We start from the raw sequence: 26237 nt of genomic DNA on the forward strand, positions 1-26237 counted from the left end.
CTCCTTTTTCTCCTCTGGTGGTGATCCCCTCCCTCCCAGGTGAAGGGAGGAGGGGGAGTTTCCCCACGAGGTGCAGGGGTGGGGCGGGGAGCTGTTCCTAACCCTTCTGGAGACCCCAAGAGCTCCCCACGCGCACAGCATGACTCAGTGGCGCCCTTTAAGGGGAGAATTTGATTGATGACGTGGACAATTAGACTTGTGAACGTGGCATCCGCGTCGATGGCAATGGTGAGAAAGGAAGCGAGAAAATCTATTTCTGAACGCTGCCATCGATGGGGCGGCGAGGCCACGTGCGCCCCCCGCTCCCTCGCGCACCCCGAGGCCCGCAGCCGGGCCCGGCCGTCACGAGGCCGCCGCCTTCCCTTCCCCGCCCGCTGGCTCAGCGCCCCGCCACTTCAGCCTGAAGAGGCTTCTCTCTGATTGAACTTGAAACCAAGCCTTCGTGTTCTCGAGCCTAAGTGTACCGGGGTGCGCCTCTCCCTTCCCTCCACCCTCCGCCCCCGGGACCCCCTCCCCTCGCAGGAGAAAAGAGAATTTCTCTCTTCAAAGATGAACTTCAGCTTGGGGGAGAGAATGGGAATCGTGGCTGCTGGGCATCTCTTTGGTGTTGGCGTCAAGCCCCCGCAGCCCCCCAACGGCTGGGCTGCGCCCCCGCCCATGGAGGGGAGGGCAGGGCCCTGCTGGTGCCCTTGGGGTCCCCCCCACTGTCTGCCCACACCCCCCGCCAGGCCCTGCTCACTCTTGCCACCGCCCTTGGCTGAGCAGGGAGCCGGCGCTGGGATTCCCAGTAGGGGCAGGTTCAGATCCCAGCTCTGCTCCTCATTAGCTGCACACCTGCGTCCACCCCCAGCCCCCCTTGTCTTCAGGCCTCCTCGTCCTCATCTCTGAAACGGGCCTCCCAGTCCTGAGCCAGCTCAGCTTAGAGGAGGCCCTGATCAGACGGCCTCTGCTGGGGGTGCGAAGCCAGAATCTGATTCCAAGGGGGCAGAGCAAGAGGCAGAAGAGGCAGGCCCCGCTTACCGCCCCCCACCACCTCCGGGGCCGTGGCCTGGTTGTGGGGAGATCCCCGCCCCCCTGTGTCCAGATGGCAGGTCTGGGGCTGCAACCCGGAAAGCTGAGGCTTTGGATGCCCGTCCTGCCTTGTTCAAAGAGCTGTCTCTTCGGGAAGAGCTGCATCTCGGACAGGGCCGGGGAAGCTGTGTCCTCTTTCGGAGGGAGGATGTGGAAGGTGTGGTGTTTGGGAGAGGGAGGGGGAAGGGGGAACAAAGGCATCTGGGAGTCTGCCGGGCCTCGGTTTCCCCGACTGTAAAATGTTCCACCAGGACTGAATCAGTGGAGATGCAGAGACCTCCGAAAGCCATGACCCTGTATGTGCAGAGACAAAGCCTCGGGTTTTGGAGATTCCCAATCGTAGGGGGATGCAAGGCGGATGTGAAGATGGGGTGGGGTGAAGGCCCCCCGCCCCCAGCTGCCTGGCCCCCCGCTCTGCATGCCCAGGACTTGCTGGTCTCCGAGGCCCTGGAGCTGGACCTCCAGCTGGACCCTGCTGGGCTTCCTTGATCAGCAATTCTGCCTTTAATCAAGTGGTCTGGTGCAGGCTGGGGGCAATGTCAGTGTTTGGACGGGGGAGGAGAGGGAATGAGGGGGAGAGAAGGGCCTGGAGATAACGTTTCTTTGGTTCCCTCGGAAAACTTTCACCCCTCACCAGCTGCCTTGCTGCCGGGTGGAGGGAAGCCTCCAGGCAGAAGGAACGGAGGACTCAGGGGCCTGGGGCTGCAAGCAGAGCCCTTCAGCTTGGCAGAGGGAAGGCGCCCGACCTGGAGGCCAGAACCCGAGTTGCAATCCAGCTCCATGGGGGGCAGGCTTTGTCCCTGATACCTGTGTAGACCACCGGCCAAGCCCTGCAATGCTGAGCAGCTGGCCACGCGTTTCCTGAGGGCGGGGGCTGCTTGCCTCCTCTGCGATCCCTCTGTTCTTTGGAGGGAAGGAGGGGGCGGGGGGGGGGGAGGTGAGGAAGGGGAGGGGTGCACAGCTAAAGGAGGGGGTCGCCCTGACTCCTCCAGCCCTCAGGGTCTGCTTGCACACAGCAGGCGGTGCTGACTTGTGTCCCCAAGGGACCCGGTTGGCATTTTCAGGCTTTCTGTGCAGGGTTGAAGCTTGTGACAATCACCAACCTCCCGTCTCCCCACTGCTCCTAAGCTACCCTTTCTCACTGTCTGCCTGCTGAAAAGAAATCTCCAGTCTCCTGAATTTACAAACACTTTCCTGAGACCCACAGAAACCAACAGAGAGCCCCAGGCTTATAGGTCTTGAAACGCAAGAAAGCCTCCCCCCAGCAGCGGCCCTGCGGGGGGCTCTAAAGAGGGCCAGATAGGAACAGCCCCCCCAGTTCTCCCTAGCCTGCTGGGGTGGAGACCCAGCGCCAGGCGGCTGCTGGAGGAAGGGCAGGAAGGGCCCAGGCCTTGTAAGTGCAGTGGTTTTCTACTTAGCAAAAGCCAGAGCTCCCTTTGGGGACAGGTGGGGCATCCCTGTTTATAGACGAGGAAACTAACTGGGGCTCTGAGGGGGAAGTGACTGGCCCAGGGCCCTCAGCAGGCAGGGGATGGAGCAGGGATTAGCGAGCAGGTGCCAGCCAGCCAAGGCATTGCCCTTTCAGCCTAAGCCCCTGACATTTGGACACGGATGCCCTCGGGTGAGACTGCCCTCCTCAGGCCTCCCTCCCTTTCCAGAACTGGGGAGGGCAGCTGTGGGAAGGGACGGAGAGATGGGAGGGAGGGGTCTAGATGAGGGTGCACTTGATGGCAGCAGCCGACCGGCTGGTGCGCCACACAGTCCACAAGGCACCTCGTGACTTGGTCTGGGAGGAGGCCCTCACCCTGGGCCGCTCAGCCCAGAGATCCCCCGCCCCTCCTTGGAGTCTGGCTGAGAACCCAGCCCTTCCCAATCTGCCCGCTGTGTAGGATAATTTTGGAGGCTGAGGTCAGGGTCCTTGGAGGGAAGAAAGGGGGGGCGGGGGTCAGGGAAGCTGGGGCGATCTGTCTCCATGCGGTGGACAGTTGAACCTCCAGGCCTGACCAGCCCGTCACCCTCTCGTTGGAAACCCCTGGGTCTTGGGCAAAAGACCTTCTAACTCTGACCTCCAGTATCTTCATTTGAGAAGAGTCCCCAGAAGAGACTGGAGTAATGGAAAGGAAGGGGCACAGGGTGGGTGACTGCTCCCTCCAGCCTGTTGCTTAAGCCATTCCCAACGGCATCCCCCCCCGCCCCCGCCCCGCTGTTTCTGGACCTCCTGCGTAGAACACCAAGGAAGAAGCACTTTCCTCTAGGGGAAGGGGGTGGGGGCTTCCAGCCTCTGTGGAGTTGGCCCAGGGCAGCCCCAGGGTCTCCACCCGGGGCGTGTGTCCTCCCACAGCTGACTTCCTTTGGGAACACAGACTTAGGGCCTTAGGGACCCTGGGCCTGGGGACTCCCCGTGGCCTCACTTCCCATATCCATCCTGAGGATGGAGAGTATGTCTTCAAACCTGCCAGGGCCCTGGGAGGTGGTCTGAAGGCCTAGACCCAGCGACCCCATGACCAGAGTGGCAGAGACCACTCACCCATCTCACTGTGGTAGAGGGAAGGCTATGACGTGGGTGGGCACCCACTTCCTGTACCTGGGATCTATATGCAAACTAGTCCGTGCAAATGAAACATACATAAGTGACCCATCTATAGGTCATGACCTCCTGGGGCCCTTCCCCAGGAAGTTAAACACCTTTTGTCCCCTTCTACCGCCCTGGACCCCCACCCACCTTTCCCTATCCCTGCCTCCGGCGCCCTGATCAAGACAGGGTCTAGTGGATCTGCCCAGGAGAATCCCTAAACCCAGGCTGGGGGCTCTGCCCAGGAGCTCTTGGGAGGGAGGGGTGGATCTCTGGCAAGGTCAGCATCCCCACCCCCACACCCCCCCGTGACTCCTCTGGAGGCCTCCCAGTGGGTCTGGAATATGTGCCCAGTGCTTGGTGTGCAGCTGTGTGAGTGTGAGCGGACTTGTGAGCTTGCCCACATGTGTCCCTGTGGGCAAGGATGAACGTGACCGGGTTTGCGCGTGTGCTGGGTGACGGTACCTTCGTGTTCTGATGAGTGTGTAACCACGAGCCTGTGATTCGTGAGTCTGGGGGGCCTGGGTGTGCGTGCTTGTGACTCTCACGTGTGTGGGCCCTACACATGTGTGTGAGAGTCTGTGGTGTCTGCGTCTGCGTCACCAAGGCCCTGACCAGGTCTGCCCGGTGTCTGAGTGGGTGTCTGTGTGTTTACAAGTGAATTCGCATGTTCAGGTGTGCACGTGGCTCTGCACGTGCCTCTGCGTGGACGGGTGGGCACACGCGGAAGGATGCCCGGGGTTTCATAACCGTGTGTCCGCTGGCCTCCCTGCGTGCCTGTGACTGAGCATGTGGCGCTTCTGACTGTTTCTATAACCTGCGTCTGCCGGCGGTGTGCGCTGGTGGTGTAGGGTGTGTGTGTGTGTGTGTGTGTGTGTGTGTGTGCGTGCGCGCGTGTGTGCGCGTGTCTGCATTTTCCTGCGTCTCTGCGGCCAGGGTAGGGGGCTCTAGGGCTCCTCATCGGTGCGTTCCGAGCGCGGATGCGGATCGCGCGGGCCGCGTCCCCAGAGTGCGCATTTGTGTCTCCGGGCCGGGCCGGGCCGGCGAGCCATGGCGTGCGTGCTCGGGACCTTGGCCATAAGTGCCCTGGTGCTGCTCTGCGTGCTTCTGTATTCCGAGCGCGTGCTGGCGCCCGGCTGGGGGCTGCGGCCCGGCCCCGGCTCGGTCCCCGCCGCCTGTCCTAAGCGGGCCCGGGCGTGCGCGCCCGCGGGCCGTCCCGCGTCCAGAGCGTGTGCCCACCGCGCGCGGGGTACCTGTGCCCGTCTAGCCAAGAGCGCTCCGTGCGCGCGGGCGGCTCTCCGGGACGCCGCAGCGGCGGGGGGCGGCCCCGCGAGGGGCGGGGGTCACCGGGACTGGCCGGCGCCGGCCCCGTGCGCGCGGAGGCGGGGGCGGGGGGCGGGGGCCGCGGGGGGGCGGCGGTACGAAAAGGGCGGCGCGCGCGGCGGCGGCGGCAGCTCGGCGGCGGCGGCGGAGAGCGCAGCGCGCAGCCCGGTGCAGCCCTGGCTTTCCCCTCGCCGCGCGCCCGCGCCCCCTTCCGCGTCCGCAACCAGAAGCCCAGCGCGGCGCCCGGAGCCGGACCCGCGCCCGCGCCGCTCCCGGGACCGCGACCCCGGCCGCCCCGCGATGACCGCGACCGCAGCCCTCCTGCCCGTCCTCTTGCTCCTGCTGGCCTTCGGCCACAGTGTCCATGGTGAGCCCCCCGCCGGCGGCCCGGCTCGCGCCCCCTCTGGGGAAGCCCGCGGCGCCCCCCCTCCCCGGCCGCCCGATGCCCCGCGCGCCCCGTCCCGTGCGCCCCAACTCCGGCCCGTCCCGCCTAACCCTAAGCCCCGCGCGGGGCCGCCTCGCCCTCCCCGCCGCCCTCGCATGCCCGGCGCGGCCCTGGGGGTCCCGGGGGCAGCGGAGGTGTGCGGACCGCGCCCCCCGCGCCCCCGCCCCAGCCCCTTCCCACCCCGCAGAAGTGGCGCTCGCAGGGGTGCCGGTGCGCGGAGACAGGAGGTATGGAGAAGCGAGGTGATGCTCGGGAGCCCTGTGTGGAAATGCTCAGGGGTGCAACTTTGGGGTGTCGCGGCGTGCGCGTGCAGGAACAGGTCTGTGGGGGCCGCGGGGGGTGGCTTTGCCGTCGCAGCCCCGAATTCCGCGCGCGAGGAGCCCCAGCGCGAGCCCCTCCCGCGCGCGCGCGTGGCGTTCCTCTAGGTGAGGGGCTGCGACACTTCTGTCTGCAGCGGCCATCTGTCTCTGACAGAGAGAGTTGCCCCTTCCCGCAGTGCCCCCCGCCCCCACTGCACCAGTGCCGAGGAGGGGGGCCGTCTGGGAAGCTGGGGAGCTGATGGAAGTGGATGCACACAGTAGGCACCCTCCAAGTGTCCGATGGTGTCAGAATGGCAAAATCTGTTTTGCAAAAAAAACCTTGCGTCTTTTGAATATGAAGAGTCTGGGGTAGGGGAAATGGGGGAATTTGACCTGCGTGCCTGGTTTAACTGGGATTAACCTTAAAAAAAAAAAAAAAAAAAAAAAAAGAGAGAGACCCTGATGCTTACCTGTGGGGCTGCCAGGTGAACCCGTCTGGCCTTTTCCGAAGCTGGGTATCTCAGAATCTGCTCCCCATTTTAGCTCACTTTGCAAAAGTGAGGGTTTGGCTGCGTGCCCAGGGGTCAGAATCCTTCCATTCACTGTCTCCCCTCTCCCCGCTATTAGCGTTTGAGGTTTTGTAATTTGGGGGAGCGTGTGTGTGGGGGGGTGGAATTAGGCGTCTGACCTGCTCCTAGGAACCAGGCAGTGTACTGTGGTCACTCCATAGCTGTGACCATGGCAGAGATTTTTTGTCCCCCCTGAGTGGGCTGACGTGAAGTGCCTACTGTGTGCCAGGCTGGTCGGACCTCGGGGGGTCCTTGGCTCCCTCCAGGGAGGCCGGGAGCTGCTTGGGAGAAGACCGGCTTTGCCTTGGCCTCCGGGGCCTTGTGGGGTGAATGGTGTAACAACCTTTCTTGTGCCTCAGGAGCTGAATGCTTCCCGGCCTGCCACCCCCAAAATGGATTCTGCGAGGATGACAATGTTTGCAGGTAATGGGGTGCTTCCCCAGAGGCAGCTGTAGGGGGTCAGGGCAAAATCCTGGGGAGTCATGGCGTCAGGCAGGAAGGGGGGGGTGCTTGGCTGCTGGGCTGCAGCAAACAGCTTCCTCGCCCCCACAGGAACTGGTGGGGGGGGGGTAGCGAGGGGGAGAAGAGGGCAGGGGACAGTCGCGACTCCTGTCTGCCGTCTCAGAAGTGGGGGTGTCTGGAGAGCCCCTTGCAGGGGGAGACCACTGCAGGCCACTGCGGCAAGATGCAGTGCTCTCCCAGGCTCTCAGGGACCCCTCTGTCTGGTCCTCTGTTGACGCTTTTCTGTTCAGGTGACTGGTATTTGCTTCCTGGGACCCACCGGCCTGGTACTGTGCAAACACCCCCGAGGGATCTTGGCTCCGTAGAAGGCAGCCTCAGCACCCTGTCCACTCCTGCCCCTCCTCACATGTCCCCATCTTTCTCCCCCCACCCCCTGCAGGTGCCAGCCTGGCTGGCAGGGTCCCCTGTGTGACCAGTGCGTGACCTTTCCCGGCTGTGTTAACGGACTCTGCGTGGAACCCTGGCAGTGCATTTGTGACGACGGCTGGGACGGCAACCTGTGCGACATAGGTTGGCATGTGCCCCCGCCCACCCCACCCATCCCTGCCCTGGGCGCCCAGCCACCTCCTCCCAGCCTGTGGCTGCCTCCCCTCCCCCTCCCGCCTTATTCCCACGCACCCCGGGCTCTGTATGGTAATGATCTGTTTATTACTTCCCCGCTGCTGCCCAGAGCCTCCTCACAGGTAGGGCCTTAATTTTGCTCCCCTCCGCGTCGCCCGCACCCAGAGAAGGCACTTTGTGGGGGCTGGCAGGGAGCTGCCTGTTGAATAAAGAGTCACGAAGAAAGCACACGCCACACAAAGCCGAGAGAGAGAGTAGAGACCTGGCTAACCTGTCCGGGTCTCCAAAACTCAGAGGGGGTAAGGATGGGGGTGGGGGTCACAGAGCTAAGCCTCTGAAAAATCCACACAGAAGGCTGGTAAGGAGGCTGCAAAAACACGCAAACAAACAAACAAACAAACAAGGGGGGGTGAGTGCTGAGCCTGGGGGTGCAGGACGGGGGTGGGGGGAGCCCGAGCTGTGTCAGGGCCGGTAGGATGGGGCTGGCCTCGGTCAGGTGTAGGGGGAGGCGGGGGGTCCACGAGGGCTGAGAAGTGGTCAAAGTGCAGATTGGTGTTATCTGTTGATTTCATTAATTTATGCAATCTTTGTCCTCCATTACCATGAGCAATTGAGAGTTGGCTGTCACTGCAGTTCTAGGCTGCAAAATGTCCATCTGAGTCCATTCTCATCTGGCAGAACCTGCCCTGAAGCCGGGGGCAAAGTAAAGTCCTCGACAAAACTCCCAGCGACGTAGGCAGCTGCCACAGGGCCTTCGTCCCTCGGTCCTCAGCACTGGCAGGGACAGGGGTACCGATAGGGAAATCGAGGCTCGGGGAAGTCTAAAGGCCGTGCGTAGGGACCCATGAGGAGTTGTCCAGAGAGGGTGGCTAAAATCCCTTCTCCTAGCCCCAGAACTGGGGGAGCTGTCATTTGTGGCTGCTCCAAATCCCCTCCCTTAAGGAAAATACAAGCACATGTTGGGACCACACCCCCAGCCTGTATCGCCGAGGCAGGGCTCTCCTAATCGAGCCCCCCCATCACATTGTCTCGGGTCCTTAAAGCCCCCCCACCCCCAGCCCCGATGATACAGGATTTTACCCGCAGCTGACTCATGCTCTAGCCAGCAGCTCTGCTGCCCCTCAGCACGGCACCCTCTGAGCTGCTTTGGGACCCACAGGATCCCAGAAAAGCTTCCTCTTGGGGTCAGGGCTCTTAGCCTGGAGCCCATTCTCTTTGGTGTCTGGTTCAGGATTGCCCCCCCGCCCCCCCCCCCCCCCCCCCCCCGCCATGGAAGTTTCCAGACAAAATGTCCCCTGCTCCCTGGGTTGACAAAGCCTCTCAGCCTGGGACGTGGGGTTGGGAGGAAACAGCCCTCCGGGTAATTAGCAGCTCTCTCCCTTTCTCCTGGCGTCTGAGGCTGTCGGGGCCACAGCTGCTGCCCTAGCGGAGACCCCCGGCAGCTTTCTCCTCGCCCTGGCTTAGTCTGTGCTACTTTTGGGCTGGAAGGAGTTGGGAAGAGTGGGCTCATCCTCTGCTGGTGGGGCCGGACGCTGCGGGGAGGGGATGGGGGGCTTGCTAGCTCTTCAGCTGAAATTTAAGATTCAACCGTCAGGGATGGGGTTGCTGGGAGCACAGGATGGGGAGCCCACTGCCGAGGCTTCGCCTGCTGGCTGAGCCGGCACCTTCCCGTAATGATAAATCCTCTTTATGTTTCCTTATACCAAGCCGGGCTCCCAGGGAGTGCTTCGTGGGCTCTGGATAGGCCGCAGCATGGCGTTCGGGCTTTTCCTTATTGGTTGATTGCCATCTTCCCTCCACGAGGGTGAGGGTCTCTTTAAAAAAGGGGAAAGAAAAAAACCTGCACAAAAAATCTGCACACGTGTGGCCTCTGCACCCGGGGACCCCCCACCCACCCTGCCTTGGCTTGCTGCGTCTCTGGTTGGCTCTGGCTTTGTATTTGGCAGGTGCTCCAGGGCAGCTCAAATGTAGGAAGCTGAAGCGAGTAGGTTCCCCCCCACAAACAAAGACCTGCCAGGGAGAGCCCCTTCTTTTGTAAGTGGGGAAAGTGAGGCAGAGACTGGGAGGAGCTGAACTCTGAGGCCGGCTGGGGCCCAGCAGAGGAAAGGTCCCTCCTGGCCCTGTCCGGGGGGGGGCTGGGGTCTCCACTGGCAGAGAGCCCCTGACCCAGGCCCCTTTGTTCAGCTGTCCCTGGCTCTCGGAGCCCCGCATAATGAAGTGTGCATGATGGGAGGTGTAAAAAAGGCGGCGGAAATGTAGCAGTGCTCATGGAAACCCACACGGACAGGAGAGCACTCAGATACTTCTAATTTCGCTGCCTTCAAAAGATACAGCCTTTTTATCACGAGCCCCTCGGTTCCGATCCTGAGCGCAGAAAGAGCGACCACCAGGAGGTGGAGGCGGTGCTGGGGCTAAATCACGTTTCTTGATTCCCCCCAACAGGAGTCTTCCCATGTCTCCGTTTCTCCCCCTCCCCTCTATGATGGCGAAGTATGAAGGGCAGCTGGTGTTTCTAACAGCTGGGCTGCACGATTGCCCTGAATGGCAGGGACCCCCCCACCCCCAAACAGGAGAAGCTGGACATGACCATTTTGGGCAGGGGAGAGGCAGGCACTGGGGAACCTTGGCCCCGCACACACCGGTTTGGGGGCAGGAAGGGGTCTGCAGTGACGGTCATGCTGGTGACCTGATGCCAGGAAAAGGGGGCAGCTGTCCTGGGCTGAGGATCAGTGACCTAACACAGGGGAGCCCCTTCAGCTCTGTGAGCTGCTTCCCCACTGCAGAGGTTTGCGGGGGTCACGACACGCTCTTCCTCAGGACTGTGTTTGGTGACCATTGGCAGTGGCCGCTAACAGAGACATCGAGGCAGCTCACTTGGGGTCCCTCCCACCCCCACTCCACCAGCTGGAGGGCTCTGTCCCTGCGCCCCATCCAGAAAGTTCTCCTTCCAGCCTGTGTGCCGGAGGGGGTGACAAAGTCTGCTCTTTCCTCCCCATCGCAGACATCCGGGCCTGTGCCTCGGCCCCCTGCGCCAACAATGGCACCTGCGTGAACCTCGATGCCAGCCACTACGAGTGCTCCTGCGCCCCTGGGTTCTCGGGCAAGGACTGTCAGAAGAAGGACGGGCCCTGCGTGATCAATGGGTAAATATTCTTTCTGACTCTGTGTGATCTGATGAATGCTGCTTTGATTCCTGCTTCACACCCCTAAAGACCCTTTCAGCCTAGCCCAGTCGGACCCGTTGCCTGACAAAAGACCAAGTAAGTGCCCATCCCGCAGCCCCACGGGGGGCCGTCCCAGATCAGGGTATTTGCGGGGGGAGTGTGTCATTTCCATCATTTCTGAAATGACCCCGGAGGTGATTGCATATTCCCTCGCTGGGTGTGTGCGCGGGAGGGTACAGGGTACCCTGGGCCTGCCGTCCAGGCCAGCGGTGGGGAGGCGCTGGTGGGGGCAGAGGTCCCTGGGGCCGAGGCTCTTTGTGAAGCCCACTCACTGCACTTTAGGGGGTGGTTTGGGGGAATGGACAGGCTCTGCAGCTGGGTTTTGGGGGATGTTTAGGGAGACCTGCCAGGCTGAGGAGGTGGAGAGAGGAGGGGCCTTTGGCCAGCGGGGTCCGCGGCGGGGCGGGGGGTGTCCAGCGCTCAGCTACCCTCAGTGGGGCGGAGGCTCGGGGACGCCTGAGCAGGGGGCAGCACAGACAGAGGGGCCGCTGGCTTTCTGGCAGCCAGGCCATTTCCGGCCCTCCTCTGTTTAGCTCCACGGAGCCCCCAGCCGTCCAGTCCACGGGGGCTTGGGCGGCGGTCCCCGGCCAGGAGCTGGGGGGCGGGGGGTGGGGGCAGAAGCTACCAGGCGGAATAAGCTTATCTTGACCTGACATTCCAGGGGGCCGTGGAGGACCCTGGAGCCAGCAGAGGCCACAGACAGGCATTTATGCAGCATCTAACGATCAGTGTTCAGAGGGGGTCAGAGGAGCGGCCGGGCGGCGGCGGGGGGAGCACAACGGAAGCCCACGTCTGCCTCTTAGCGGGATGGGAAAATACGGAGCAAAACCTTTACAATATTTTGCTTTTCTCTCCAACCAACTTGAACGGTCTGTCAAAATAGAGCCCGGGGTCCTTGAAGTGCCTTCAGAGCCCGGCTCCTCTGCGGCCCTCACCCCTGAAGCGGCTGTGCCGAATTGGTGTGCTTCGAGCCCCTTTCTTCCCTGGGTTTTGGCATTTATCGGATGACAAAGGGTCCGCTCGTTTAAAAGCACTTACATTAAATGCTCCTGTGCTGCTCCGCTTTGAGCAAACAGCTCGGTCTGCACGCCGCACTTGGGTGAATGGCCCGCTATTACACAGCCGGGCACCGCCGGGCCGGGCCAGCGCACACAGACCGAGGCTGCCTTTCACTCTGAGTGTCCCCAAGGGCTTCCCGTACAATAGTCCGCAGGCTCTCCGCCGAAAGTGACAATACGAGTCACCATGAGGGTGGCAGCGTGGTGCGGGCAGCGGGGAGCGAGGCCCCCACCCCTGCCCTGCCCGGCCCTGCCCGCGGCCCGGGATGGAGCGGAGGGAGGGGGCTGGCGCCAGCCCTGGCTCATCACTAACTTTGCCTCTCTCAGCCTGTTTCCCCCCCGTCCAGTGACTAACCGTCAGGCCTCTGGTCGGAGAGATGACCTAGGAGGTGGGAGAGGAGACGGGCCTCGGCACGGGAGGCCAGGTGTGCTCCAGGCTGGCAGCTCGAGGGGGTGAGGCGAGCACCCCACACGGGCGGGCCTGCGTCCGCCTCGGCCGGCCCGGGAGCCCCTCGTGGGCGGGGGTCGCAGCAGCGCCCCGGCGTCCCCCCTGGCCGGCAGCAGCTCACGCACCGGACAGGCTGGCCTCCCCCCCACACCCGGGCACCACTGTCCTAGCCCAGCCCCCGAGGGCCCTTTACCGTGTCCCCCTGTTGTGTTGCAGTTCCCCCTGCCAGCACGGAGGCAGCTGCGTGGATGATGAGGGCCGGGCCTCCCATGCCTCCTGCCTGTGCCCCCCTGGCTTCTCAGGCAATTTCTGCGAGATCGTGGCCAACAGCTGCACCCCCAACCCGTGCGAGAACCAGGGCATCTGTACGGACATCGGGGGCGACTTCCGCTGCCGATGCCCCGCCGGCTTCGTGGACAAGACCTGCAGCCGCCCCGTGAGCAACTGCGCCAGCGACCCGTGCCTCAACGGGGGCACCTGCCTGCAGCACACCCAGGTGAGGTACGAGTGTCTGTGCAAGCCCGAGTTCACAGGCCCCATCTGTGGCCGGAAGCGTGCCCCGAGCCCCCAGCAGGTCACCCGTCTGCCCAGCGGGTACGGGCTGACCTACCGCCTGACCCCCGGGGTGCACGAGCTGCCGGTGCCCCAGCCCGAGCACCGCATCCTCAAGGTGTCCATGAAGGAGCTCCACAAGAACACCCCCCTCCTCTCCGAGGGCCAGGCCATCTGCTTCACCATCCTGGGCGTGCTGACCAGTCTGGTGGTGCTGGGCACCATGGGCATCGTCTTCCTCAACAAGTGCGAGGCCTGGCTGTCCAACCTGCGCTACAACCGCATGCTGCGCCAGAAGAAGAACCTCCTGCTGCACTACAACAGCGGGGAGGACCTGGCCGTCAACATCATCTTCCCCGAGAAGATCGACATGACCACCTTCAGCAAGGAGGCTGGCGAGGACGACATCTAAGCGGCGTCCCCACCGGCCCCTCTCTGTTCTCGGGGTCCCGCAGAGCTCACTATATGCGGTCTGTTCTCCTCTTTGTGCTGGAGTTTGCTCTATTTTGTGTCGAATCTGGTGAACGCTATGCTTCCATATATTATCTTTGTGTTGCTCTGTGACAAATGCAAATGCCAAAAGCATCCTCTTTCTCTCTCTTAATGCATGATCGATAAATAATAATAAGAATTTCATCTTTAAACGAGTAAAAGAAATTAGTATGTTATTCTAAACTCTCTAAACTTAAATCTAAAATCAAAAAAGACCAAAAAAAAACAAGGCAACTGAACCGGGACTGGGTGCCGACATCCCTCTCCGAGGGGTCTCGGCCACGGTCCTCGTGAAACCGTAACGAGTGCTGCGCATGACCGCTCACTGTGAAAAAGGCAAAAATCTCTTTCGTTCGTCCTCACACGCCACATCCAACGCGCACTCACATCCAGTTCAACACCGCAACCTTTAGATCTTTCCGATTGATTTGAGATTTTGGCAGAGTGCAGCGGCCGTGTGTCAGGCAGAGAGAGCCCCGGGCTGGCTGCTGGGGGGCCGGGACCTGCTCCCCGCCCTGCCACTAACTCGCTGTGCGATCCTTGGCGAGCCCCCGTCCCCACCCCGGGCCCACCTTCTGCCCCTCTTGCTGGGGGGGGCAGGAACGCAGTGACCATCAAAGTTCTCTCTGGCACCAAAACTCTGAATGAAAGAACGAAGGGGTACGGACCAAAACAGTTCCTGACCCTGACAAAATTAGGATCTGATGAAGACAAAGTCTCATCCCAGGATCCACAGGTTCGGGCCTATCCTGGATGCACACTTGACGTATCGAGATCGATCCTAACTGCATTTCTCAAAGTGGGGGAGCCTCCTGGCCTGCTTTCTGTTTGGAAGCCCTCGGCCCGCTTTGAGTCACCTATTGCAGTCTGGAGTTGCCACTTGGGCAGCCCCCAGCCACCCAAATCCCCAGCACTTTACCTGCCTCCTAACCCCGTAGATTAGAGATGTCCCTTGAAATTTAAATGCCCCTTGAACCGCAAGTGCCCCTGGCGAAATCTGAGCAGCAACACAGCCCTCACTAAGGTCTGCACAGGGTTTAGTGGAAATTGTCGCTTGTGGGGCATCTCCTAGTTCTGTGGCCAGAGGTCCCAGACCTGGTCTACACAGCTATGGATTTAATTTGTGTTGCTGAGTTAATAACGCTCAGATCCTGAAAGACCTAGCCAGCTTCTGAATTATAAATTAGACTTTTTTTTTTTTTTAAAGAGCATCTATCTTTTTTGCAAAAATAGAAAGAAATGGGACAGAGTTCTGTTTAGCTCTCCAGCTCTTTAGGCTTGGGCAGCTAAACAGCCCTTGGGTACCAGTGAGAAATATTTTGCTTCTTAAATTAGTTGGATAGGAATCTATACTCTTAGCTTTATTGAGTATTACCTGCCGTGTTTACCTTGCTCCAAATATTTATTTCTGAATCATCATCACCATCTTCCTGGTCATTCAAATCACCCCACACACGTGGACATGCGTCACCGTCACCATACGACCATCGACCTCATCACCTTCGGCCACCATCACCACTGCCCCCAGTTCCCCATCATCCCGAGTCATCTCCCCCAGCTCTCCGTGTCCCACCCAAGCCCCTGTCCCCTTTGCTCCCAGTGCCTGAGCCCCTCCCATCCTGCCACCTTGTCCCTGGTCCTCTGCCGGCAGAGGCCTATCCCCCCCACCCCAGGGCCCCCCTGTCACGCTCCCCCAAGTCCCTTCCTCACCCGCCTCCCCGCGGTTAACCCTGAATCCCAAGACTCTGTCACCTTTCGGGGGCCACCAACCTCCCACCCCACAGCACCCACGCCCCTCCCCTTCTTGCCCGCACACCCACTCTCCCATCCCTGGACTCGGAGAGCCCCCCACTCCCCCATGTCATTCAGTCATCATCTCATCTCGAGTTCATTTTGAGATACAAAAAATTAAAAAGACAAAAAAAAAAAGAACTGTTGGCACGGTCAGGCGGGTGTCCGGCACCCCGCCTGGCCTCTCTCGCGTGAGACCTTGACCGAGGACTGCTAACTGTTCTGATCCAGTTTCCCCAAACACGAAATTCCGAGATTGGCCCCAGTGATTGGATTCTCTGCTCCACTGTGTCCATCCGGTGCTGTCCAGCGCAGCCCGTCCCCCGACGGCAAGGGACAGCGTCCCGCCGGCCGTGGCTCCTTGACCATCCGCTCACCTTGACTCATCCGCCATTCACCCAATCAGGAAGCATTTCCAGCACCTGCTGCGTGCAAGGCAGTGTGCGGGGAGCTGTGCGGCACGCAGGATGAGGGCAGTCGGGGGGGGGGGCGGACACACCCGTGTCCCCAGAAGCCACACGGTGCAGGTAAAATGCCGTGGGAGCAGGGAGTCCTGAACCGACGCCTCCCTCAGAGCCTGGCCATCCTACCTTCCCACGTGACAAGCCACCTGTTACCAGCACGCGCTGCGGCCACCCCACCCAAATTCCACCGCGCCCACTCGCACACATCCCGCGAAATCAGGACAGCGTCCGCAGCCTCGACACGGTCTTCACGTCACGCAGAAATGGTCCATTCCATCCTCTGTGGGGTAACCAGATTCTGCTGAGAGTGTCGGGATCTCTGCCTGCCCATCCACACCGCGCGTGTGTTTGGAGTAGTGTGTAGTTTACGAACCGAACGGAAAAGCTCAAAGACGGCTGTCTGAGGCATGATCACCAATTCGGTCCCCAAACTGAGAGAGGAGGAGGTGTGTAATGATCTTTCTGTAACCAAAATATTTCAAAAATGTCACTGACGCTCTTTTTAGCTTTCCCGTTTTTCTAAATCCAGACAAGCAAAAAATTTTGTTTATTGAAAAATAAACAAAACCCAAGGGCTATTGGTGTGTTGCTTTGATTTGTTGTGCGCCCGGGCTACTGTCGTCCTTCCCACCCGGGGGCCTAGGCCCCGAGCAGAGGGCCCTTCCCACGTGGCGGGGGGGGGGGCACCCAGCCCCTTCCAGATGCACTCGGGGTGCCTGGAGCTCCAGCATTTCCGGCCCTGTTGGCCCCACCCCTTCCCTGGGTCTGTTTCCTACAGGGGCTGTTGGTGGGTGGTATGTCAGGAGCTGGGCCTCCAGGGTGATGGGGTGAGGGGTGAGGGGTCCCATGCACTGTTCTGGTCCTTCCAGAACTCCCTGAAGGTGGAATCGCCCAGGGGAGGGAGTAGAACAGATTTTGTTTGGTAGCAAGGGGCACCTGGAGCCTTCTCCATGTCGGCCCACCTGTATATGGGGCCCAGTTATACCGCTGACCTGGGCCCTGCATGCACAGGAGGGACCTGCCTCTCTTCCAGCCCTGGCCTCGGGCGCAAGCTGGAACCCTCCGCTCACCCCACGGGGCACCTGACACTGCATGCACCTGCCCACCCACCCGAGAGGGGTCTCAGCCAGACCCTCCCCCTGGACACAGGAGCTGCAGCCCAGGGCCTTATCCCTGCAGGCTCAGGGTCCCCTCCCTGACCTCCTCCCACCGCCCATCTCTCCTCTCCAGGGCTCTCCTCGGTGAGGTCACTGCCACTGCCCACCCAACTGTCCAGCTGGGCCCCGGGTGTCCCTGAGACACCTCCTGACAGACAGACATTTAAATGTCAGACGCGGGTGCCACGTATAAGAAAGTAAGACAACAAGGTTGAGGTAACAAATGTAAAAACTTCTATTTTTTTAAAAGAATTTATTTATTATTCAGGAGAGACACAGTAAAAAGAGGCAGAGACAGAGACAGAAGGGAGCCATGCGGGACTCGATCCCAGGACCCCGGAATCACGACCTGAGCCAAAGGCAGACGCTCAATCACTGAGCCACCCAGACGTCCCCATGCGTAGAAATTTCTAAGGAAGAAACGAGTTTCCCAGGAAAATATGTATTAACAAAATGTGGCCAGCAGGAATAGACCAGTTGCCTGGGAGGAGGCCCCACGGCGGGGCAAGCTGTCTGTTCCCTTCTCGGGTTCTAGAATCTTTGACCCTTTGACAGAACAGGAGGCGCCCAGGTAGAGATGCGGCTCCAGAGCAAGGAGAAAGAAAAGGTGAAGACTTTTCGATTCTTTTTCAAAGCTAGGAGAACCCCAGTGTTGAAATCTGACAACGAACGGAAGTCGCTGTCCTCACTCCCGAAGAGACAGACAAGCATCCTCAATAAAGTAACAAATCAAAAACAGGCAAATACGACAAAAGGAAAAAAAAATTCATGACCCAGTAGAGCAAGTTCTGGGAAGGCAAATATAATTTAATATTAATAAATGTATTCATGGGCCGTGAACCCTGGAGCGGCCCGTGAGGGAGGAAACGGTGGCGGATCACAGGTGAGCTGGCCCCGAGAAAGCCAGATGGAAGGTCCCTGGTTGATGGATTGGGGCAGCAGGAATGAGGGGGAGCTGAGAAGTGGAGTCTGACCTTGGAAACTAGGTACTGGGGGGGGGGTGCAGAGCACCCAGGAAGGGGGGAGGCCCAAGCAAGGGGCAGTTGGGGTGAGCACAGGCCAGATGCATCCAGAGGTCCCTGCGTGGAGCCCCAAGTGCAGAGCCAGCCAAGGAAAATCCCCGTGAACTCCAAGTGCAGGAAGAGATGGGCGCTGCCTGTGGGCTGCAGGTGGATGGACTTTTCCTGGAGGTCAGTGGGGTGGGCACAGCTGGACAGGGCACGAAGAGAAGGTGGGCCCCAGGCGTGGGGCAGCGACTTTGGGTCGGACTCCGTTTGCGACAACCTGGGATCTGGAGATGTCCCCTAAGCCAACTACAGACCCTACTGTGTTTCTGATGTCAGGCTCTGCGGCTTGCTTCCCTTGAGCTGCCCTCTCCCACTGCTGAAGAAGAAAGCATTCGCCCCGCATATCCCGTCCGGGACCCTCGGTATAGTCCACAGGCGGGAGGCAGCGAAGACCCAGCCGCAGCCCCCTCGCTGAGTCAGGAGCTCCCAGCAAATTGCGGATGCCCGAGGGCTCTGCTGTGAAGCTGGTCTGGCCCCAAACGTTGCTGTGTTGTGACCATGGTGAAGAAGATGCAAACATACGAATGGACCAAATTTCAGCCCAAAACACAGTTTGAAAGGAAAAAAAATATATGATTCAAAGGAATTGAGTTGATGCCAGGAGGAATTGAGTAACATATATTCCTGATTTTTTAAAAAAATGGGCCACCTGGGTGGCTCAGCAGGTTAAGCATCTGCCTTTGGCTCAGGTCACGATCTCAGGGTCCCAGGATCGAGCCCCGCATTGGGCTCCCTGCTCAGTGGGGAGTCTGCTTCTCCCTCTGCCTCTCCCCCCCTCCCCACTCATGCTCACTCTCTCTCAAATAAATAAATAAATAAACAAATAAAATCTTTTTAAAAAATCTAAGCAAACTAGGAAAAAGCACATATATCCTTAATATCACAAAGAACGTCTGTCTTTTTAAAAATATTTTATTTATTTATTCATGAGAGACAAGGAGAAAGAGTCAGAGACACAGGCAGAGGGAGAAGCAGGCTCCCCGTGAACAGCCTGATGCGGAACTTGATCTCAGGATCCCAGGATCATGCCCTGAGCCAAAGGCAGATGCTCAACCGCTGAGCCACCCAGGCGTCCCAAGAATGTCTATCTTAAACAATGTTTAAAATCCTACTGATTAATAAAAATCAAGGGCAGGTGAGGTGGTGTGTTATACACAGCAGGGATGGGCTCTGGTTGTAGAGTCAGAGAGGCCTGGCTTTACACACAGCTCCGTCCCTGAGCCATCTACTACCTCACCCACAAAGGAGCAGCATCTCAGCTCCGACAACCAGAGCAAAATGCCATAGACCTGGGGCTTTTACAGCAGACATTTCCCTCTCACCATTGTGGGTGGTCTGGTTCTAGTTGAAGGCCTTCTTCCTGGCTTGCAGGTGACCACCATCTTGCTGTGTCCTTATGTAGGAGAGAGAGAGAGAGACAGAACTTGCCCTCTCTGGTCTCTTCTTACAAGGGCACTGATTGTATCCTGAGAAGACTCATGACCTAATTACTTCCCAAAGGCCCCAACTCCAAATACCATCACACTGGGGACTAAAGCTTTAAGATATGAACTCTGGGGCAGGGGAAGGGGTACGTTGAGTCCCCAGCAAGCACATAAGTTGAACAGTTCCTACCACTGTTGTGTCAGAACTTCTCACCAACGTGACAGACAAGAAAACCCAAAGAGCATCAGCTATGACTATTGGAAAGGTGATTAAATGATTTTTTTTTGATTAAATGATTATTAAAGATGACATCATGGTCTGCCACAAAAACTCAAGAGAATGACCTAAAGAGAACATGGACAGTAGCAAGATAACACACACACCCGATGTATACAAAAGCCTTTATACCGGTCATATGTCCAAGAAAATATAATGATGTCAGACCCCAGTGTTATAAGGATGCTAATTATCCCCCCAAATTAGTTTATAAGTTTCATGCTATTTATTGGTATTAGATCACTAGACACTATGGTCCTAAAGCCTGCTTCTCCCTCTGCGTATGTCTCTGTCTCTCTCTGTGTTTCTCTTGAATAAATAAATAAAATCTTAAAAAACAAATGAATTGGGAAGAATAACCAAGAAGAAAAATAGTGAAGGGGTGAGGTGCACCATCAGGGATTGAAGCAGAAAGCCATACAAGTAAAAATAGTGGTAGGGCAGACGCACAGCACTGGTTTTCTGAAGGGGGGCGGGCGGATGCCTGCACGACAACAGCTTGGTGGGATCTAATCTCCAGCCTCACCTGCTTATTTACAAACATGGAAACTGAGACAGAAGAGTAACTAGTCTAAAGTCCTCCCCTGAGGACAACTTTGTCCCTCCAGAGACATTTGACAATGTGGGGAGATGTCTTTCATCGTCAGTGTCAAGCTGGACAGGGATGACTGGTACCGATGGGCGGAGACCAACAGTGCTGCTAGCCAGCCTACAAAAAACGAGACAGCCCCCTCAACAAAGGATGATTTGGGCCCACACGGCGATCGTGCCCAGGTGGAGACACCTCGGCCTCGGATGACAGAGCAGGAATGACCAACAGGACGCCCAAAGGTGGTGCCACACCGAGTGCTTCGTGCCCCAGATCTACTGAGCTATAACTGACGCACAACGTTGTGCAAGTTTCAGGTGCATGACCTGATGATGTGATGCGCGTATATATTGCAAAATAATTACTGCAATGAGGTCAGTTAACACAATACTCACTTCTCATAATGACCGTTGTGTTGTTGTTGAGACAACATTTAAGACCTGCCCTCCAGGTGACATTCAAGTGTACAATCCAGTATTGTCATCTGCAGTCACCATGCTGTACATTAGGTTCCTGGACTTATTCGGCCAATAACTGGTCGCTCATAGCCCTTGACCAACGTCTCTCCATTTCCCCCCCCCACCCCTGTTACCACCCATCTACTCTCTGTCTCTATGAGTTCAGCTTCTTCAGATTCCACGTATAAGTGAGAGCATATAGTGTTTGTGTTTCTCTCATTTCACTTAGACTGATGCCCTCAAGATTCATTCACAAACGGCTTCTTTTTTACGGCGGAATAATATTCCATTGTGAGTGTATTTATGCATATGTGTGTATCCATCTATCGCTATATATACATTTTCTTTACTCATTTTCTTTATCTGCCCATCCATCAGTGGACACTTAGGTTCTTTCCATGTTTTTACTATTGTAAATCTATAACAAACATGGGAGTGCATATATCTCTTTGAGACACTGATTTTATTTCCCTCGGATACGTAGGCATATCTCAGAGATATTTCGGACTTGGTTCCAGACCACCCCAATAAGGCAAATGTTGCATTAAACCAGTCAATGTATTTTTCGGGTTCCCATTGCATTGTTTATCACAAAGTTTAATTATGGTTAAGAAAAAATTTGAGAGAATAACTCTCTGAAAAAACATACTGACTGTGTATAGGCTGCAGTTATTTGGTGGTGGTGGTGGGGGTCTGGTAAGTTAAATTGCCCTATTTTCTATCCTGAAAATCATAAAAAGCCCCAGGTCCCATCTGATTATAAGATGCATGTGCCCAAAATGGCTGAGAATAAATACGAAAAAAAGGCCAAAGCCACTAAGCTAAGGGCACACAACAGGATCTGAGAGAAAGTCTCAGAAATACCCAAAGTGGCCACAAGGAATATTTGGCTGGAATCCAAAGTCCTTTTCAGTCATCTTAGTCTTTTGCTCCGTGTCTAAGGACGTGCATGAACTCAATGGAATTGAGATTTCCCTTTTTGTCCATAGGAGCTTCTCTATGCAGCTCATCCAGCTCCTTGTCTGTAACTCAGCCTCCCATTGTTGTCTGCAGCTCTCTCAGGTGATCTTCCTGAATGGTGCCAGTTGCTTTTTCAGCAAAGGCATTTCTGAGGACATCTTCCGGATCTTTCACCAAACACAATGAGAGACATGGTGAAATTTATGGGACCTGGAGCCTCATTGGTCATGGCATACAGGTACTCATCAGTTGGATTTTTCCGCAGGGAGGCAAGTATACCATGAAAATCTTTGTCAAAATGCCAACAGAACTAGAACAAACAAATCCTAAAATTTGTAGGAGGGGCACCTGGGTGGCAGAGCCAGTTACGTGTCTGACTCTTGATTTCTGCTCAGCTCATGATCTCAGGGTCGTGGGATCGAGCCCCACGTGGAGCTCCGCACTCAGCAGGGAATCTACTTTCTCCTTCTTCCTCTCCCTCTGCCCCTCCCCTTGCTCTCTCATTCTCTCTGAAATAAAATAAGTAAATCTAAAAATAAATAAATAAAATTTGCAGGGAACCACAAAAGACCTCAAATAGCCAAACAATCTTGAAAAACAAAACTGATGGCATCACAGTTCCAGACTTCAAGTTATATTACAAAGCTGTAGTAATTCAAACAGTATGGTACTGGCATAAAAATAGACACATAGTTCAATGGAATAGAACAGAAAACCCAGAAATAAACCCCCAATTATACGGTCAATTAATCTTCAACAAAGCAGGAAAGAATATCTAATGGGAAAAAGGAAGTCTCTTCAACAAATGGTGTTGGGAAAACTAGACAGCAATGTGCAAAGGAATGCAACTGGACTGTGTTCTTACACCATACACAAATATAAACTCAAAATGGATTAAAGACCTAAGTGTGAAACCAGAACCCATAAAAATCCATGAAAATAGCACAGGCAAAATCTCTTCAACATCGACTGTAGCAATAGTTTTCTAGATATGTCTCCTGAAGCAAAGGAAATAAAAGCAAAAATAAACTATTGGGACTACATCAAAATAAAAAGCTTCTGCATGGTGAAGGAAACAACCAACAAAACTAAAAGGCAACCTACAGAATGGGAGGAAATATTTGCAAATGACATATCTGGTAAAGGGTTAGTATCCCAAATACATAAAGAACTGATACAACTCAACATCCAAAAAACAAATACTCCAATTAAAAATGGGCAGAACAGACACGAACAGACATTTCTCCAAAGGAGACATCCAACTGGGCAACAGACACATGGAGAGATGCTCAGCATCACTCATCATTGCGGAAATGCAAATCAAAACCACAATGAGATACCATCTTGCACCTGTCAGGATGGCTAAAATCAACAACACAAGACACAACAGGTGTTGGTGAGGATGTGGAGATGAGGGGACCTCTCTTGCACTGTTGGTGGGAATGCAAACTGGTGTAGACACTGTGGAAAACAGTATGGAGGGACGCCCGGGTGGCTCAGCGGTTGAGCAACTGCCTTTGGCTCAGGGTGTGATCCTGGGATCCTGGGATCGAGACCCACATCAGGTTCCCCATAGGGAGTCTGCTTCTCTCCCTGTCTATGTCTCTCAGGAATAAATAAATAAAATCTTAAAAAAAAAAAAAAAAGAAAACAGTATAGAGTTTCCTCAAAAAGTTAAAAATAGAACTACCCTATGATCCAGTAATCATAATACTGGCTATTTACCCCTGAAATACAAAAAAAAAAACAAAAACAAAAAAAACCCACACACACACACAAAAGCACCAATTCAGGGCAGCCTGGGTGGCTCAGTGGTTTAGTGCCGCCCAGGGCCTGACCCTGGAGACCTGGAATCAAGTCCCGCGTCGGGCTCTCTACGTGGAGCCTGCTTCTCCGTCTGCCTGTGTGTCTGCCTCTCTCTCTCTCTCTGTGTCTCTCATGCATAAACAAATAAAATCTTAAAAAAAAACAATTCAAAGGGATACATCACCCCTATGCATATAGCAGCATTATTTATAATAGCCAAATTATGGTAAACGAAATGTCAGTCAGAGAAAGACAAATGCCTTATAATCTCACTCCTATGTGGAATTTAAGAAACAATGAGGGATGGAGGGAAGTGTGAAGGCCCCTCTACCCACCACCACATCCAAAGCAGCTACACCTGGATTTTCCTAGACAACTTTTATTTCCTCAGAGTCTTCCTTAACCCTATGGGACAAGAAGCTGCCACTGAGTAGGACCCAGTATAGGGGCTTTCTTTTCTACTCCCTCTCCCTAGTATAAAAATATAGATGTATTTTTGCGGCCACCCCCAAAAAAGAAATTTTCAAAAATGATAAAAAAGAAAAAAAAATAAAAAGAAAAACATGGCCGTGACTAGATTGTCCTTAGGACTCTGTGTTAACTCTATAATGTTCTTTTTTTTTTTTTTTTTTTTAGAGAGAGAGAGAGCATGAATGGAGGCAGGAGGGGCAGAGAGAGAGAGTGAGGGAGAGGGAGATTCTCTTAAGCAGCCTCCATGCTGAGTGTGGAGCCTGACGTGGGCTCAATCTCATAACCCTGAGATCATGACCTGAGCTGAAATCAAGAGTCAGATGCTCAACTGACTGAGCCACTCAGGGGGCCCCTATAATAATCTTGGTATTTTTTTAAAAAGCATATTTGTCACAGAAATTTAGTTAACATCTTACAACTGAACATGTATATATGTTGCTTAGATAAATGTAATCACTGTAAACATCTGTATGATCTGGGATTTTGTTTTTATTTTGAAACGGGAGCTTTTTGTTTCCAAGTTCATTAAACACTAAAAACTATTTCTGTGAGGGCAAAAAACATCTTCTGGGGGGAAAAAGGTTATGTTTATACTGTACTGTGGTCTATTACGTGGGTAATAGGATTATGTCTAAAGAAACCATGTGCCTACCTTAATTTTAAAATATCTTATTTTTAAAATCCAAAAATATCTCATTTTTAAAATTTTAAATATCTCATTGCTGAAAACGCTCACCGTCATCGGAGCTCTCGGCCAGTCATAACCTCTTTGCTGGGGGGTCTGGTCCCCGCGGGGCTGCCTGCCGGCTGGTCAGGGTGCCGGGTGCTGGAGGCTGGGTGCTCGGGGCAACTTCTTCAAATAAGACGAGAAGGAAGTTTGCGTAGACGGGCCCTTCCTTCGGGGACGATGTCTCCGCAGTGGGCAGTGCTGCTCGACAGCATTTTACCCACAGAACTTCTTTCAAGGTGGGAGTCGATCCTCAAACCCTGGGGCTGCTCTTCCAACTCGGGTCACGCGACCCGACCAAGTCGGGTCCTTGGTTGTCATCCCAAGATCTTTGCAGTGTCCCTACCAGGGGTAGTTTCAGTGTCAAGACCGCAGGCTCCTCTCTCGGTCCGAGAAGCCGCCCCCCATCCCTTGAGGTTTCATCGCGACATTGAGTCTGTCCCCCCTCCCATCCTCGGGGCCACCTCTGGGCCCAGTTCTCTCGCTGTCCCCACTGCGGCTGCGGCGACTCTGCCCACACAAGACTTGAGCCCTCGACGTCACCCACAAGGGCTGGAATCCATGTCGTCCACACCCCTGGGAATGTTGTAGCTGTCCCAGGAGTCATGGAGGATTTTTTTTTTAAGATCTTATTTATTTATTAAGGAGAGACACACAGAGAGAGAGGGAGAGACACAGGCAGAGGGAGAAGCAGGCTCCCCGCTGAGCAGGGAGCCCATGCGGGGCTCGACCCCAGGGTCCAAGATCGTGACCTGAGCCGGCGGCAGGTGCGCAACCACTGGGCCACCCAGGCGGCCCTGAGCAGTGGGGTTTTGTTTTGTTTTTAAGATTTTATTTATTCATGAGACACAGAGAGAGAGAGAGAAGCAGAGACAGAGGCAGAGGGAGAAGCAGGCTCCATACCGGGAGCCCGACGGGACTCCATCCCGGGACTCCAGGATCACACCCTGGGCCGAAGGCAGGCGCTAAACCGCTGAGCCATCCAGGGATCCCCAGAGGGGCGCTTTTAATTTCCCTCGAGAACCCTCCCTTTGCACCCAAAGCTGGGCTCACTGTCAGGTGCAGGAGGCCGTGCTTTTAGCCTTCCCGGCCTCGCCGTGCCTCCCACCAGGGCTGACTCCCTCCCAGCGTCGATTCAGGGTGAGGGCGGCTCTTCTTTTGCTGGAGCCCTCGGAGGCCATCGGAGGGCTGTTAGCTGACCTCGTGCTGAGGTTGTTGGCGTCGGGGACCAGGGAGGCCCGAGGAGGGGGCGGCAGGAGGGGCTGGTGCCGGAGCAGCCAGGGCCGGTGGCTCGGAGCAAGACAACAGTAGCGGCAGGATGGCTGGTCACAGGTCACCATAACGGGTGAGACAATAAGGAAGAAGTCTGAACTATTGGGAGAATTACCAACACGTGATGCTGGGACCCGGAGGGAGCAAATGCGGCCGGACAGCATCTGCAAAGACCGGTGGAGCAAAGCACAAGACAGGGTGCCGGTCCCCCCAGCAGGGAGACGGCTGGATCATACAATTGTTCTATTTTTAGTTCTTGGAGGAACCTCCTTGCTGTTTCTATGGAGGCTGCTCCAAATCACATGCCCGCCGACAGTACACAAGAGCCCCTTTTCTCCACATCCTCGCCAACACTTGTTATCTCTTGTCTTTTTGATACGTGCTAAGTACTTTAGAAGAATAATCTTATGCAGCTCTCTCCACCACCTATGAGAGAGATAATATTCTAGTGCTTCAGATAATGAAAGTGAGGCTCAAACAAGTGAAAACACAAGCCCAAGATCATCTGGCTGGAAAGTGGTTGAACGAGACCCAGCATCCAGATCTCCAAACGTTCAGGCTGCCTTTCTTTCCACGACTTGACTGTGCCTTCTGATTCAAAAAATAATTTATTCCCAATTCTCTTAGTACTAGCGATG

At 56.0% G+C, this 26237-nt stretch overlaps 1 protein-coding gene across 3 annotated transcripts; it reads left to right on the forward strand.

Annotated features, from left to right (window-relative positions):
• Nucleotides 1-5182: 5182 nt before the first annotated feature.
• On the forward strand, nucleotides 5183-13512 carry DLK1 (delta like non-canonical Notch ligand 1). Of its 3 annotated transcripts, none has more exons than XM_025443526.3 (6): nucleotides 5184-5333; nucleotides 6639-6702; nucleotides 7181-7311; nucleotides 10364-10505; nucleotides 12309-12588; nucleotides 12808-13510. In XM_025443526.3, exons 1-6 carry the CDS (start codon nucleotides 5267-5269, stop codon nucleotides 13054-13056), a joined length of 933 nt encoding a protein of 310 aa, XP_025299311.1. In that variant the 5' UTR covers nucleotides 5184-5266; the 3' UTR covers nucleotides 13057-13510. The 3 variants fall into 3 exon arrangements, with proteins under 3 accessions (XP_025299310.1, XP_025299311.1, XP_025299312.1); XM_025443527.3 differs by having other exon boundaries at nucleotides 12814-13501; XM_025443525.3 differs by having other exon boundaries at nucleotides 5183-5333; nucleotides 12309-13512.
• Nucleotides 13513-26237: the final 12725 nt, after the last annotated feature.

Source organism: Canis lupus, chromosome 8 (genome assembly GCF_003254725.2).
Source record: "Canis lupus dingo isolate Sandy chromosome 8, ASM325472v2, whole genome shotgun sequence".
Taxonomy (NCBI): Eukaryota; Metazoa; Chordata; class Mammalia; order Carnivora; family Canidae; genus Canis; species Canis lupus.